This window comes from Chlorocebus sabaeus, chromosome 6 (genome assembly GCF_047675955.1).
Source record: "Chlorocebus sabaeus isolate Y175 chromosome 6, mChlSab1.0.hap1, whole genome shotgun sequence".
Taxonomy (NCBI): domain Eukaryota; kingdom Metazoa; phylum Chordata; class Mammalia; order Primates; family Cercopithecidae; genus Chlorocebus; species Chlorocebus sabaeus.
In genome coordinates, this window is record NC_132909.1 from 42,707,553 (window position 1) to 42,724,117 (window position 16,565).

Sequence of the window (16,565 nt, forward strand, 5' to 3'; positions counted from 1 at the left end):
CCAGTCCGACATCCCCAGAGAGGGGGACGCGCTGGTTGGATCCAGTGGGAAGTAGCTGTGGCGGGACTCAGGCCTCCGGGCAGTCAGCTCCACAATCTGCGCCCCAAGTTCTCCTTGCCCACCTCGGCCTCAGTCCCGTTCAGCCATAAGATGGCGGCTACGCTGACAGCTGGGCCCCCGGGCGTCCTGTCTCTTCCCTGCGCAGTGACCGTGCTCTGGCCTGGAGCGCTCTGTGGGCAGCTCTGCACCCGCAGTGCCCCATCTCTCCCAGAATGTGCAGGGACCACCGGAGGGTCGTCAAGGGAGAATCCTGACTCGGGGTGCGGGTCAGGGAAGAGCTGGAAAAGGAAGAGCTTTGCTCCGTGGGGTTCACAGTTTCTGTTTTCTGCTATTAAAAATTTATGGGGCCGGGTGCGATCGTTCACGCCTGTAATCCCAGCCCTTTGGGAGGCCGAGGCAGGCGGATCACTTGAGGTCAGGACTTGAAGATCAGCCTGGCCCAAATGGGGAAACCCCATGTCTACTAAAAATGCAAAAATTAGCTGGGTGTGATGACAAATGTCTATAATCCCAGTTTCTCGGGAGGCAGGAGTGAGAGAATCGCTTGAACCCGGGAGGTGGAGGTTGCAGTGAGCTGAGATCCGGCCACTGCACTCCAGCGTGGCGACAGAGGAAGACTCTGTCTTTAAAAAAGGAAAAAAAAAGTAAGCACCTTAAAATTTCCTTGTCTTATGTAAACTGTGTTTGAGTAATTTCCCTGGATTTTTCAAACAGTTTCAAAAACCAAGTGAATAACTGATATGGAAATTAAAGCTTGAAACTAAGAACTCCAAGCTAAGGCTGATATTAAGCCTGCAACAGGATATTATTAAAGACTCAGTTTTTTTCTGGGAAGCCTCCCCTGCAGATTTCCCAGCCTGCTCACCCCAGCCATGGAAGGAGCCTCTATCCTGAGAGAAGCTACAGAGCCCTAGAAAGCTGGGGATCCACAGGCAGTTACAGTTGAGATTAAGATGAAAGGAAACTGAGAGGGTCTTACTGATGATGAACTTTTTATGTTTTGCGGCACTTTCTACACTTCATAAAATAAAAAACATTAGATTTATGTAAAAAAAAATGAATTCCAAAAAATTATTGCAACAGCAGAAAGTACCGACTAAGTATAAGATCTTTATGGCTTGCAAAGATGTCAGCAGAAAAGGGCTTTCTTTTTTAGGGAGGAGCAAACAAGATTAGAAAGGAGGTGTGAAGGGAATGGCAAATGGAGAGTGAAAAAGTCAGATTTTAGATCAGAGAATGTCTTACCCTGAAATCAGCGTATTCTTAGGAGGGATGTAAAATGGAGTTGTATGTTGACTCAGACTGAAGGTAGCACAAAGTTCAGGAGCCTGAAGGAGGGAGATAAGCTTAAGAAAAGTTTGACTAAGGATTATTTTATTTTAGGCTAAGTGTAGTGGCTCACGCCTGTAATCCCAGCACTTTGGGAGGCTGAGGCAGGCGGACCTGAGGTCAGGTGTTTGAGACCAGCCTGGCTTACATGGTGAAATCTTGTCTCTACTAAAATACAAAAATTATTAGGAGGCTGAGGTGGGCAGATCACCTGAGGTCGGGAATTCGAGACCAATAAATAAATAAATAAAAATAAAAATAAAAGATTCAGGTATGGTGGTGCATGCGTGTAATCCCAGCTTCCCATAAGACTGAGGCAGGAGATACGCTTGAACCCGGGAGGTAAAGGTTGTAGTTAGCCGAGATCGCAAAACTGCACTTCAGTCTGGGTGACAAAGTGAAGAAATATTTTATTTTGAGCATGGAAGACAAATTCAGCTGATTTTTTTTAATGAGAAAAAGGAGAAAATGTGCAGTGTGTGTGTCTGGCTGTGTGATAAGTAAGAAAAGAGAGCACCATCTAAGTCATAATGGAAAGAGTGTTTCTTTCCATAAACTGTTCCTGGAGCACACAAAGGATAGAGAATTTTATTAATCACAAATACTTTCCAGGATTATCTATGTGTTTCATCTTTCCCCATCTCTTTTGTTTGTTCTATGCTTTTCTTCCATTTGGCTTTTCCTGGGCTGCATCTCATATATGAAACTGGTAAACCTAACTACAGTGTTTTGCTGAGCTCTGTGAGTAGCTGTACCAAGTTATCGAACTTCAGGGAGGTTATGGGACTCACCAGTTTTTAAACAGTAGCTCAGAAGCATAGATAAGCCCATGGGGTTTGTGATTGGCATCTGCAGTGAGGACAGTGTTGCGGGACCGAGCCCTTAATCAGGGTCTGTGTCGACGCTGGGTGGTGTCAGAATTCAAGTGTTAGACAATGAGTTGGTGTTGGAGAATTGTTTGATGTTCAGCAAACTCTACAAATTTGGTGCCAGAAAAAAGATATCACAGAGGCCTGGCCTGGAATAAAACTCTAGGTGTTTGGGAATGGGAGCTCTGTTGTCCATTACACAGGCTGTCACACTGCCCATTGTTCTGTGATTCCAGGTATTCTCCCAGGGTGACAGAGGACTGAAAACTTAGAAGAAAGGAGCTCTGATGACAGACCCCCTTTTCCCACAGCTGCCACCACAGGATTCCCACCCACTCACACACACACACACTAGACATTGACATGTCCACACTCCTCTGAGGCGTAGGCACCACCCTCAGGAACTTCACCATGGCGTTTTTGATCCTAGTGTTTCTTGCCAAGAACCCACAAGTCTCTACAAGTCTCCTGACATATCCCCACCCCCAGACACTGAATCTGCAGCAGCAACCTGTTTTCTCCACCAGCCTAGCATTTTGGACCAGCTGTTCATAATCTCATACGTCTGCATGCACACAGTAATAAATCAGAGTACAGCTGCATTGGGACTACTATCTGTAGCAAAAATCAGTCCTCTCACCCACATTGCACTCTCTCCCACCCAGGGATTTAATTTTTTCTTTTCGTTTTTATTTTTGTTTCGGGGTACCCTTGGGTTTGTTTTGGTACATGGGGGTTTTGTGTACAGCTTATTTTGTCACTGAGGTATTAAGCATAGCACAAAACAGGTATGTTTTCTGATCCTCCTAGTCTTCCACCCTCTACCCTCAACTAGGCCACAGCATCTGTTGTTCTCTTTGTGTTCATGTGTTCTTCTTATGTAGCTGTTACTTATAAATAATAACATGCATTTGGTTTTCTGTTTCTGCATTATTTTCTTTTTCTTTCTTTCTTTCTTTCTTTCTTTTTTTTTTTTTTTTTTTTTTTTTTGTTGGAGACGGAGTTTCACTCTTGTTGCCCAGGCTGGAGTGCAGTGGTGTGATCCAGGCTCACTGCAACCTGTATCTCCCACTTTCACGTGATTGTCCTGCCTCAGCCTCCTGAGTAACTGGGATTACAGGTGCGTGCCACCACGCCCAGCTAATTCTGTATTTTTAGTAGAGACAGGGTTTCTCCATGTTGGGAAGGCTGGTCTCAAACTGCTGACCTCAAGTGATCAACCGACATTTGACTCCCAAAGTGCTGGGATTACAGGCTTGAGCCACTGCACCAGGCCTCTGCATTTGTTTTCTAAGAATAATGGTCTCCAGCTTCATTGATGTTATAGAAAACAATATTATTTTGTTTTTTAATAGCCACAAAGTATTCCATGATATTTACGTACTATATTTCGTATTTATTTTATTTTTGAAGACATGGTCTCCCTTATTGGCCAGGCTAGAGTGCCATTGCATGATATTGGCTTACTTTAGCCTCAACCTCCCAGGCTCAAGCAATTCTCTCCTGCCTCATCCTCTTCTCGGGACTACACGTGGGCATTACCACACCTTGCCAATTTTTCTTTTTGTATTTTCCCTGGAGACAGGATTTTGCATTGTTTTCTCAGACTGGTCTGAAACTTCTAAGCTCAGGCAGTCCACCTGCCTCGGCCTCCCAAAGTGCCAGGATTACAGGCATGAGCCACCGCATCTGACCATACCATATTTTCTTTATCCAGTCTACCACTGATAGGCATTTAGGGCCTGTCCATGTCTTTGCTATTGTGAATAGTGCTGCACTGAACATGCATGTGGATGTGTCTTTATAATATAATAATTTATATTTCTTTGGCTATATACCCAATTATGAGATTCCTGGGTCAAATGATAATTCTGTTTTTAGTTCTATGAGGAATCACCACACTGCTTTTTACAGTTGTTGAACTAATTTACACTCCCACCAGCAGAGTATAAACATTCCGTTTTCTCTGTAACTTTGCCAGCATCTGTTATTTTTTGACTTTTTAAAAATAGCCATTCTGACTGGTGTGAGGTGGTATCTCATTATGGTTTTTCTTTTAATTTCTCTAATCATTACAGATGAGCATTTTTTTTCATATGCTTGTTAGCCACATGTATGTCTTCTTTTGAAAAGCATCTGTTCATCTTTTTTGCCTACTTTTTAATGAGGTTGTTTGTTTTTTTCTTTTAAATTTGTTTTAAGTTTCTAATAAATTCTGGATATGAGATGTTTGTCAGAGGCAAAGTTTGCAAATATTTTCTTTCTTCTGTAGGTTGTCTGTTTACTCTGTTGATAGTTTATTTGCTGTGAAGATGCTCTTTAGTTTAAATAGGTCCCATTTGTCAATGTTTGCTTTTGTTGCAGTTGCTTTTGGTAGCTTCATCATGAAGTCTTTGCCAGTTTCTATGTCTAGAATGGTATTTCCTAGGTTGTCATGCAGTGTTTCTTATAATTTTACATTTAAGTGTTTAATTTATGTTGAGTTGATTTTTGTATATGCTGTAATGAAGGGACCTAGTTTCAGTCTTCTACATAGTGCTAGGTAGTTATTCCAGCACCATTTATTAAAGAGAGAATTCTTCCCACTTTTCTCTTGTCAGCTTTGTCAAAAATCTGATGGTTGCAGGAGGGTGCCATTATTTCTGGGCTCTCTATTCTGTCGCATTGGTCTTCAGCTTGAGTCTCTCCAGCCTGGCTTATCATTGGGCCATCAGCCCAGGGTCACTGGAAATTCCCTCAAAATCACGTAGGTGTCTTTGAGGCATTTGAGGATGTTCAGAGCAGAATTGTGTTAGGCTGACAAGAGTGGTTAATTCTCCTTCTGTCTCAGTGTAAGAGAAATGAGTCATCCTGTGTTTGTTCATCCCCTCGTTGGTTGGTACCCAGATGAGAGTTTCTCCAGTTTTCTGGTACTTGGATGATAAAGAAGGAAAAGATCTGGAGACCCAAATGGATAAACGAGTTGCTCCCATTTTATAGGACCATTAAAAAAAAAAAACTATTAAGCAGTCTTGGTTCCTACAATCCAGAAACTTTTAGTCTAGACAAGCAACTGGATAAATAATTGAATTATGCATCATATGCTTGGTACAATAAATAGACGTGTCCAAACATAGGAGTTATCTGTATTTTGAGGTTTGCGTAAAACTGATGATTCTTTATGATTAAATCAGATTTTATTTACTTTTTGAAAGACGAATATTTCAACAGTGATGCTGTGTTCTTCTATGTGCATTAGCACATCATAAAAATTTCTCCTAGTGCAGTTAATGGTTAATGATTCACTTGCTTAAATGGCTCTGACAGATTTTTTTCACTATATAGCTGATTATTTTTCTCTTCATTATTAAGTATCTTTATGCAGCTCATGTGAGTAAACCATCACATTTAATCTGGCAGTTGTCCTTTCTTCTTAATTTTGTCTATATATTTTTCTTTGGAAAATGCAGGCTCTTATCTTTGTTTACAGGCCAGAAAAACTGAGAAAAACACAGGCTCTTCCACTTACTGGATGTTTGACAAAATATCCTTCTTGGGCCAAAAACATTGACATTATTGGTGAGCTTGTTAGAAATTCGAAAAATCAGACTTTATTCCAGATCTTCTGGAAAAAAACCCCTGCACAATAAGGTCTTCGAACTTACTGTATATATTTAAATTTGAAAGGTGCCTTCTAACTCAACGTATCTTTTTCATCCGAATATTCACAACTCATTCCGTATGGTGTAAACATAGCACTCAAAAATGTACATGTTTGTGTTCCTTAATTTTACACTTTACTATCTAGAAAAATATATGAACTGATGTTGTGGATCTCATGCTGTTCTTTTTCTCAGAGAATACATTGGATAATATTTCTGTTTTGAAAGTTATTTTATTGGATAATTTTAGTCCTATAAGTCAGAACCATTTGTCTTTACTCTCTCATTTCACCTTAAGTCAAATTAAAAATTCCATGCATGACCACTTGGTAAAAACATATGTGTGTGTGTTTCAGGGGCCATTGCAATTTAGAGACGTGGCCATAGAATTCTCTCTGGAGGAGTGGCATTGCCTGGACACTGCACAGCGGAATTTGTATAGGAATGTGATGTTAGAGAACTACAGAAACCTGGTCTTCCTTGGTGAGAAAAACTTTAATACATTATTCATAATATACACAAAAGGTTTTATTTCTCTTTTTTGTAGAATTTTTTTAGTAATTTATTCTTTTATAGAAGAGTTTCAGATCCACTTTTTCAAGAAAATCTTCAGAATTCGGTCATTTAGAAAAGAGAAACTCTTCGGTGCCTCTTGCCTGTAATCCCAGCACTTTGGGAGGCTGAGGTGAGGTGATTACCTGAGGCCAGGAGTTCAAGATCAGCCTGGCCAACATGGTGAAACCCTATCTCTACTCAAAGTAGAAGAAATTAGCCAGGCATGGTGGCACGCGGCTATAATCCCAGCTACTCAGGAGGGTGAGGCAGGGGAATAGCTTGAACCCAGAAGGCAGAGGTTGCAGTGAGTTGAAATCATGCCATTGCACTCCAGCCTGGGCAACAGAGCAAGATTTCGTCTTGAGGAAAAAAAAGAAAAAAAATTTCTTCAAGATGTTTTATCTTAATCCAACCTTTCCGTATTTCTGAGGTGAGCTGTAATCTTCACTCCAAATTGGTGGTAGTTCCAGAAATTTAGTGGCATAAAATATTGTAGCTTCCACGTGAAAACCTAATTACCACCACCAATTTTTGATTCAGTAGTGCTAGGCAGGACAATTAAGAAACCTACAAATTGAAAGTTATTTTCTTTCTTTCTTTTTGTTTTTTTTTTGTTTTTTTTTTTTTTTTTTTTTTTTGAGACAGAGTCTTGCTCTGTCACCCAGGCTGGACTGCAGTGGTGTGATCTCGGGTTACTGCAACATCCACCTCCCAAGTTCAAGCAGTTCTGCCTCAGCCTCCCGAGTATCTGGGACTACAGGTGCACATCACCTTGCTCAGCTAATTTTTGTAGTTTTAGTAGAGATGGGGTTTCACCATGCTGGCCAGGCTGGTCTCGAACCCCTGACCTCGTGATTCACCCACCTCGGCCTCCCAAAGTGCTGGGATTACAGGCATGAGCCACTGCACCCGGCAAATTGAAAGTATTTTCTAAGTATTTAGAAATTTCTGTTATACATTTGTATTTTGGTATTAATTTACTAGAATATTTTATTACATCGTCTTTGCTGAGCACATTACTAGCTTGCAAGTGGAGAATATGAGCAAGATTCATGTTATTTGTTTTTAATAAAACAGGTATTGTTGTCTCTAAGCCAGACCTCATCACCTCTCTGGAGCAAGGAGAAAAACCTTTGACTATGAAGAAACATGAGATGGTAGCCAAGCCCCCAGGTAGGTGTGAGTGAAAATGAATACAACAGACACTGATAAGAGGTCCCAAGGTCAAAGAGAAGGCCAGTCCTTAAAGTGTGATTTGGGAAGCTGTGTTCCAAAGGAAATAGTTCTGGTCAGCTGGGTTTTTTTTTTTTTTTTTTTTTGATTCTTTTTTAAAATTTTGCTCTTATAAAGGGGCATCTTCTGCTTATGCTTTTAAATTCTGTAAAAATTCTACTTTTCTTTCAGTGAGCTCCCTTCACGTTCACAGTGAGAGCCAAAGTCCTCTTCATGGCATGTAAAAAACTGCACAATCTGACTGCTTTTTCATTGTTTTGGGGACACATACATATCTGCATGATTTTGAGAATTATTTCTCTTTTTGCATCAGGTCTGAAATGTGTGAAAGTAGTCGTTTCTGTTGAAAAAAAAAATTTTTTTTTCCTGCTTAGTCCTTTCTATTTTTATTACTACATAGTTTTAAAATATAGTTTGAAATTATAAGATGATATCCTTCTGCTTTGTTCTTTTTTTTCAAGATTGTTTTGGCTATTCAGAGTTTATTTTAGTTTGATGTAAATTTTAGAATTGTATTTTCCATTACTGTAAAAAAAAAACCACTGCAATTTTGACAGGAAGTTTATGAAATCTATAGATCACTTTGGATAATATGACACTTTAATAAGATTTATTCTTTCAATCTCTAGACATAAAATATTTTAAAATGTATTTGGATCTTCTCATTTTTTCTTTTTTTGTTGTAAACATTTTCTTACCTTCTTGGTTAATTTTTTTTCTCAGAAATTTATTATTTAATGCTATATTAAATAAGATTTTTTCTTCCTCTATTTTATCAGATAGTTTGTTTTAAGCATATGAAACCATACATACACTTGTGTGTTAATTTTATATTTTGCTAATTTACTCAGTGTGTTAGTTTAGATAGGTTTTAATGTACTGTTTATGGTTTTTTAAATATAAGAGGTATGATCCACAAACAGCAACTTTTACTTATTTTTCTTCAATTGCAATGGATTCTTTTCTTTTCTTTTTTTTTCTTTTTTTTTTTCCCCCCTCAAGATGGGGTTGGGTTTCACTCTTGTTGCCCAGGCTAAAGTCCAATGGCATGATTTCAGCTCGCTGCAACCTTTGCCTCCCAGGTTCAAGCAGTTCCTCAGCCTGCTGCGTAGCTGGGATTACTGGTGCTCGCCACAACACCCAGCTAATTTTTTGTATTTTTTTGGTAGAGACCGGGTTTCACCATGTTGGCAAGGCTGGTCTCAAACTCCTGATCTCAGATGATCTGCCTGCCTTGGCCTCTGAAAGTACTGGAATTACAGGCATGAGGCACCCCTTCTAGCTCGGTTGTGTGGGTTTCTATGTAGGCAGAACTGACCATAAACTGTGGCTCAAGTAACTGAAACTGAGTCAGGAACCACTTCAGGAACCCCAGTAAAGGCCAAGGTCTGCAGGCCTGCCTACATTGCTGTAAATGAGTGTCTTCTTCTAGGTCTCTGGAATGGAAGGACCTCTGCCAGACTGTGGCTGGGAGTTTGGGGTGGTTACAGAGTAAGTTCAGAATTCTCAGTGGGACTAAGTTGGGTGAACCCTATCCTGGTCTGTAACCATGAACAAAGGTCCTGTAGTTTCCCACCTGAATGAGAGCCTGCCTTCTGAATAGAACACTTCTCAATCTTCAGCTTTAACAGCATTTCACAACTCCCTCCCTGGCTCTCAGATCTCCCTTAGAGGCACTTATTTTGGAGATGGCATCTTGCTACATCTTTGACCTAGTCTTTGAAACCCAGGCTGGTCTCAAAATCCTGGCCTGAAGCAGTTCTCCAACCTTAATGTACCATGGAGCTATCATTACAGGTGTGAGTCATAATCCTGGTTCTCTCATAAAAGTATTTTTGTCAGAGATGGCTGACATTTTTTTGCCGTAAGGGAATGTGAAAATACGGCACTTTTAATCTTTTCATCTCACTGATGTCACTCTCCTTATATGTTTTTACTTTCTATTTTCTCTTTCAGATTTGTTTGTAATTTTAGATTCAGATATTTAAGACAATATGCTAGAATTTGCATGGTATGCCTAAAGTAAATTGCATAATTAGTAGGCACCCATAGTTACTAAAATATTTATAAATTTAAGTTTGCTGCAGGCAAAAAGGAATTACAGGATGTTCATCTACTTTTTTCAGCCTATATCTCCATAATAAAATAGTTTATTTCCTAATATTTGTTTTACATATCAGAGGGTCTAACACTATTCTGGAAAATATATATTTTTTAATTTAACAATGTAAGGCTACTGTTTGTTTCTAAAGTTGAATTACAGCAGTTTCATTTTGTGTAAGAATACCATATATTGAAAACATTAAAAGTAACCAGTTTCTTTTAAATGCGAGTTTATTTTCTCATTAGAATCTTCTGTTTATAATTATACTGTATATTCTCTGAAATTTTACTGCCACTCAGTACATGCCAATGATTCAGAATACTTGCATTTAGTGAGTACATATTAATAGTTAAATATTGCAATTATCTAGACATTTTTTTTTTTTTTTGAGATGGCGTCACGCTCTGTCACCCAGGCTGGAGTGCAGTGGTGTGATCTTTGCTCACCGCGACCTCCACTTCCTGGGTTCAAACTATTCTCATACCTCAGTCTCCCAGGTAGCTGGGATTACAGACATGTGTCACCATCCCCAGCTAATTTTTGTATTTTTAGTAGAGATGGGCTTCAGCACGTTGGCCAGGCTGGTCTTGAACTCCTGACCTCAGGTGATCTGCTCATCTTGGCCTCCCAAAGTGTTGAGATAACAACTGTGAGCCACTGCGCCCGGCCTGACAATTTTTTAAAAGTATACATCAATGTTGCATACAAGATTTTACGAGTAAACATTTCTCTTGTTTTGAAGTTTTGAACCCCTCTGGGGTTCAAGTGATTCTTCTGCCTTGACCTCCTGAGACGCTGGGACTACAGGCATGTGCCACCACGCTCAGCTAATTTTTGTATTTTTAGCAAAGATGGGGTTTCACCATATTGGCCAACCTGGTCTGGAACTGCTGACCTCGGGATTTGCATGCTTTGGTCTCCCAAAGTGCTGGGATTACAGATGTGACCCACTGCACCTGGCCCCAGTGTAGGTTTCTTAACATTAGTTTATTGGGTGTTTTGGGTTTCTTTATGTATTACAATTTTAGACAATTTGCAATTCTTTCTGTACATTTTAAGTCAATTTAAGATATAAATTATGCATGTCTGTCACAATCAGATTACATATGTATGTGTATTTATCTATAAATATTACCCTAATTTTAGTTATGGCTTATCCTATATTCTTTCTTAGCTGATTTTTGATGGTAGTTTTATCTTATCTAAGTAACTAGTCATCAAGATAGTCTTATTTTCACCGTGTGTTTAATGATGACTATATATTTGCTTTTGTGAGAGAAACACTTCTACGATTTGAAAGTAATTTTCAAAAAGATATATAATTCTGGGTTTTTTTTTTCAGTTTTTCTTTAAAAAAATTGTCTTAAAAACACATAACATAAAATGTACCATCTTAAATCTATTGAAGTGTGCATTTCAGGGCCAGACTAGGTGGAGGCTCTTATTTGTAATCCCAGGATTTTTAGGCCAAGACTGGAGGATCCCTGGAGCCCAACAGTTTGAGATCAGCCAGGGCAACATATGGTGACCCCTCTCTCTAAAAAAAAATTAATAATAGCCAGGTATGGCAGTGTGCAGCTGTGGTCCCAGCTACTTGGGAGATTGAGGGGAAGTCAAAATTGTACCACTACACTCCAGCTTTGGTGACAGAGTGAGACCCTGTCTCAAAAAAACAGCTGTTCATTTCAGGCATGTTAAGTATATTCACATTGTATGCAAAAGACTTCTAGAAACTTTACACGTTGTAAAACTAAAAGTCATTGACCATTAAGTACTAACTGCTCATTTTACCCTCACTCCAGGCCTTAATAGACATACCTTCCACTTTCTGATTTTATGATTTTGACTACTTAAGATATCTCATATACATGGAATCATATAGTATCCACAATTCTGTCACTGGATTAATTAAGGTGACATAATATTCTCAAAGTTCATCTTAAAATTGAGAATATTGTTTTTTCTAAGGTGGAATAATACTTCATCATATGTATATGTTACATTTTTTGATATGATTATAAATCAAGAGACATCTGGGTTACTTTTGTGAATACTGGTACAATAAACATGGATTTTCAATTATATCTTCCAGGTCTTGTGTTGCATATTTTGTTTTTTGGTTGTTTTCCTTTTTTTGAGATGGAGTCTCACTCTGTTGCCCAGGCTAAAGTACAGTGGTGCGATCTCGGCTCACTGCAACCTCTGCCTTCTGGGTTCAAGCAATTCTCCTACCTCAGCCTCCCAAGTAGCTGGAATTACAGGTGCATGTCACATCGCCAGGCTAATCTTTTATTTTTAGTAGAAATGGTATTTCACCATGATGGCCAGGCTGGTCTCAAACTCCTGCCTTCAGGTTATGTGCCCACCTCAGCCTCCCAAACTGCTAGGATTACAGGCTTGAGACACTGCATATGGCCTGTGTTACATATTTTGGGTATAGATTTATACATGAGGAACATTTATAACATTTTAAAATAATGGCTGTGTCTTTGTTTTCCACCAGCAATCAACATCGGTTTTATTTTCATTGCACCTAATGGGTGTAAGTTGATTTTGTTTGTCATTGTGGTTTTTTTTAATTTCTCTACAAATTAGTAATTTTGTATGTTCTTTCAAATGCTTTTTCCCATTTGTGTATTTTTATGTTTAAGCATTTTATTTAAAATATGTAATTGGTCGGGTGCGGTGGCTCATGCCTGTAATCTCAGCACTTTGGGAGGATGAGGCAGGGGGTCATGAGGTAAGGAGATCGAGACCATCCTGGCTAACACAGTGAAACCCCGTCTCTGCGAAAAATACAAAAAATTAACTGGGCATGGTGGTGGGCGCCTGTAGTCCCAGCTACTCAAGAGGCCGAGACAGGAGAATGGCGTGATCCCGGGAGGCGGAGCTTGCAGTGAGCTGAGATTGCCCCACTGCATTCCAGCCTGAGTGACAGAGCGAGACTCCATCTCAAAAAAGAAATAATAAAATAAAATATATTATTGTATATCATTCAAGGAAATAAACAACTTTTATCAGTGTTGATATTCAGTTTTCAACATTTTTGAAAGAGATTATTTCTCTCTCTATTTTGTATGCATGGCAACTTTGTGGAAGATCATCTGATCGTATACCTGTTTATCTTTGTGTCAGTGTCATATCGTTTATGTTACTGTAGGTTTTTTTTTTTTTGAGTCAGAGTCTCGCTCTGTCACCCAGGCTGGAGTGCAGTGACGCAATCTTGGCTCACTGCAAGCTCCACCTCCCAGGTTCACGCCATTCTCCTGCCTCAGCCTCCCAAGTAGCTGGGACTACAGGCACTCGCCACCATGCCCAGCTAATTTTTTGTATTTTTAGTAGAGACAGGGTTTCACTGTGTTAGCCAGATGGTTTCAATCTCCTGACCTCATGATCCACCACCCCAGCCTCCCAAAGTGCTGGGATTACAGGCATTAGTCACCGTGCCTGGCCATGTTACTGTAGGTTTTAATTGTAAGTTGTATTGACATCTTTGAAAAATGAAATTTTTTGCCCCCTGAGCAAGAATATGTTGTAGAGTGTGTTTCATTTTCATGTGTTTTTGAATTTTCCAGTTTGACTTTTGCTTTTAATTCCTAGTTTCATTCAGGTTTTGTTAGAAAACACAGTGTATACTTTTAGTGTTTTTAAAATAATTGGTTGTTGTTGTTTTGAGACAGCTTACTGTCACCCAGGCTGCAGTGCAGTGGCAGAATTGTGGGTTACTGTAGCCTTAGCCTCCGGGGCTCAAGTGATCCCCTTCACCTCAATATTTTGAGTAGCTAGGACTGTAGATATGCACTACCATGTCTGGCTAATTGCTTGTTTGTAGTGTTAGGATCTCACTATGTTGCCCAGGCTGGTCTCAAACTTTTGGCCCCAATCAATCTCCCAAAGTATTAGGATTATAGCCAAGAGCCATGGCACACAGTCAGTATTTTTAATTTAACCAAACTTGGTATGTGTCCTAATAGAATACACCAGATGCAAATAGGAATATTGTGTATTATCTTGGTTTTGACTGGAGAGTTTTGTGTGTTTCTGTGAAGCCTAGTTGGTCTATAATATGGTTTGGATGTCCATGTTATCCAAACCTCATGCTGCAATAGAAATTCTCAGTGTTGGATGTGGGACCTGGTGGGACATGTTTGGGTCATGGGGGCGAATTTCTCATGATCCACCCGTGTCAGCCTCCCAAAGTGCTGGGATTACGGGCATGAGCCACTGCATCTGACGGGGAATTTACTTTTAAAGGCATAATGTTATACTGGAGAGCAGGAAGAGCTGTGTTGGGTATAAGTAACAGGCTTTTCTTTATCTTCTGTGTGACTCTTTGCATTGTGCTTGCCTGGGGCCCTTCATAAACTTAACTGACTTATAAATTTTTTACAGATATATTTTGGGCAGTATGTTTTTGTTATATTTATGTGTCCAGGAAGAAATTACAGCTTGCGATATTTTGCTATGTCATCTTGCTTAGGTAGTTTGTATAACTTTATAGGTTAGATTTGTAAATTATATTTATCTGAGTCTAGCAATCCAAGTAATGTGTTTTGATTATTTCTTTCAGTTTTGTGTTCTCATTTTACCCAAGACCTTTGGCCAGAGCAGAACATAAAAGATTATTTCCATAAAGGGATACTGAGAAGATATGAAAAATGTGGACATGACAATTTACAGTTTAAAAAAGGCTGTGAAAGTGTGGATGAGTGTAAGGTGCACAAAAGAGGTTATAATGGACTTAACCAATATTTGACAACTACCCAAAGGAAAATATTTCAGTGTGATAAATATGTGAAAGTCGTTCGTAAGTTTTCAGATTCAAACCGACATAAGATAAGACATACTGGAAAAAAACTTTTCAAATGTATAGAATGTGGCAAAGCTTTTAACGAGTCCTCAACCCTTACTACACATAAGAAAATTCATACTGGAGAGAAACCCTACAAATGTGAAGAATGTGGCAAAGCCTTCAACTGGTCCTCACACCTTACTACACATAAGATAATTCATAGTGGAGAGAGACGGTACAAATGTGAAGACTGTGGCAAAGCCTTTAGCCGGTTTTCATACCTTACTGCACATAAGATAATTCATAGTGGAGAGAAACCCTACAAATGTGAAGAATGTGGAAAGGCCTTTAAGCGCTCCTCTAACCTTACTACACATAAGATAATTCATACTGGAGAGAAACCCTACAAATGTGAAGAATGTGGCAAGGCCTTTAAGCGCTCCTCTATCCTTACTACACATAAGATAATTCATAGTGGAGAGAAACCCTACAAATGTGAAGAATGTGGCAAGGCCTTTAAGCACTCCTCTGTCCTTACTACACATAAAAGAATTCATACTGGAGAGAAACCCTACAAGTGTGAAGAATGTGGCAAAGCCTTTAAGTACTTCTCATCCCTTACTACACATAAGATAATTCATACTGGAGAGAAACCCTACAAATGTGAAGAATGTGGCAAAGCCTTCAACTGGTCCTCACACCTTACTACACATAAGAGAATTCATACTGGAGAAAAACCCTACAAATGTGAAGAATGTGGCGAAGCCTTTAAGTACTCCTCTTGCCTTACTACACATAAGATAATTCATACTGGAGAGCAACCCTTCAAATGTGAAGAATGTGGCAAGGCCTTTAAGTGCTTCTCTGTCCTTACTACACATAGGAGAATTCATACTGGAGAGAAACCCTATAAATGTGAAGAATGTGGCAAAGCCTTCAACTCGTCCTCACACCTTACTGCACATAAGAGAATTCATACTGGAGAGAAACCCTACAAATGTGAACGATGTGGTAAGGCTTTTAAGCGCTCCTTTATCCTTACTAGACATAAGAGAATTCATACTGGAGAGAAACCCTACTAATGTGAAGAATGTGGCAAAGGCTTTAAGTGCTCCTCTACCCTTACTACACATAAGGTAATTCATACTGGAGAGAAACTATAAATGTGAAGAATGTGGCAAAGCTTTTAACCCACTATCCTTTTTACACATAAGAAAATTCATATTGGAGGGAAACTGTAAAGCGTGATAAATGTGGCAAAGCCTTTATTTCATCCTCACACCTCAGTAGACATGAGATAATTCATGCGGAAGAGAAACCCAATAAATAAGAAAATGCGACAAAGCCTTTAAGGACACCTCTGCCCTTCCTAGACATATGATAATTCATACTGGAGAGAAACCCTGTGAGTTTGATGAATGTGGGAAAGCCTTTAGCCAGCTATCAACTTTTACTAAATATGAGAATTTATATGAAACATAAACCCTACAAATACAAAGAATGTGACAAAGCTTTTAGGAAGTGCTGAACCCTTCTTACACATAATTCATACTGGACAAAAATCCTACAAGTTTGAGGAATGTGGCAAAGCCTATAACAAGTTTTCAATTTTTTTTTTTTTTTTTGAGATGAAGTTTCATGCTCATCACCCATGCTGGAGTACAATGCCATGATCTCGGCTCACTGCAACCTCTGCCTCCTGGATTTAAGCCATTCTCCTGCCTCAGCTTCCTGAGTAACTGGGATTATAGGTGTCCTCCAACATGCCCAGCTCACTTTTGTATTTTTAGTAGAGATGTGATTTCACCACGTTTGCTGGTCTCGAACTCCTGTCCTCAGGAGATGCACCTGCCTTGGCCTCCTGAAGTACTGGGATTACCGGCGTGAGTCACGATGCCCAGCCACAAGTTCTCAATTCTTAAGAGACATGGTGATAATTCATACTGAAGAGGAAATCTACACAGCTTAAAAAATATGACAGT

The 16,565-nt window shown here is 39.5% G+C and overlaps 1 protein-coding gene across 1 annotated transcript in view; it reads left to right on the forward strand.

Annotated features, from left to right (window-relative positions):
• LOC103234249 (uncharacterized) overlaps positions 1-15,961 on the forward strand; it is an 80,231-nt gene extending 64,270 nt beyond the window's left edge. The window contains 3 exon segments of the mRNA XM_073016757.1: positions 5,994-6,004; positions 14,633-15,739; positions 15,741-15,961. Coding sequence (XP_072872858.1) covers positions 5,994-6,004; positions 14,633-15,739; positions 15,741-15,831 — 1,209 coding nt within the window. The 3' untranslated portion in view covers positions 15,832-15,961.
• The last annotated feature ends 604 nt before the right edge of the window (positions 15,962-16,565 follow it).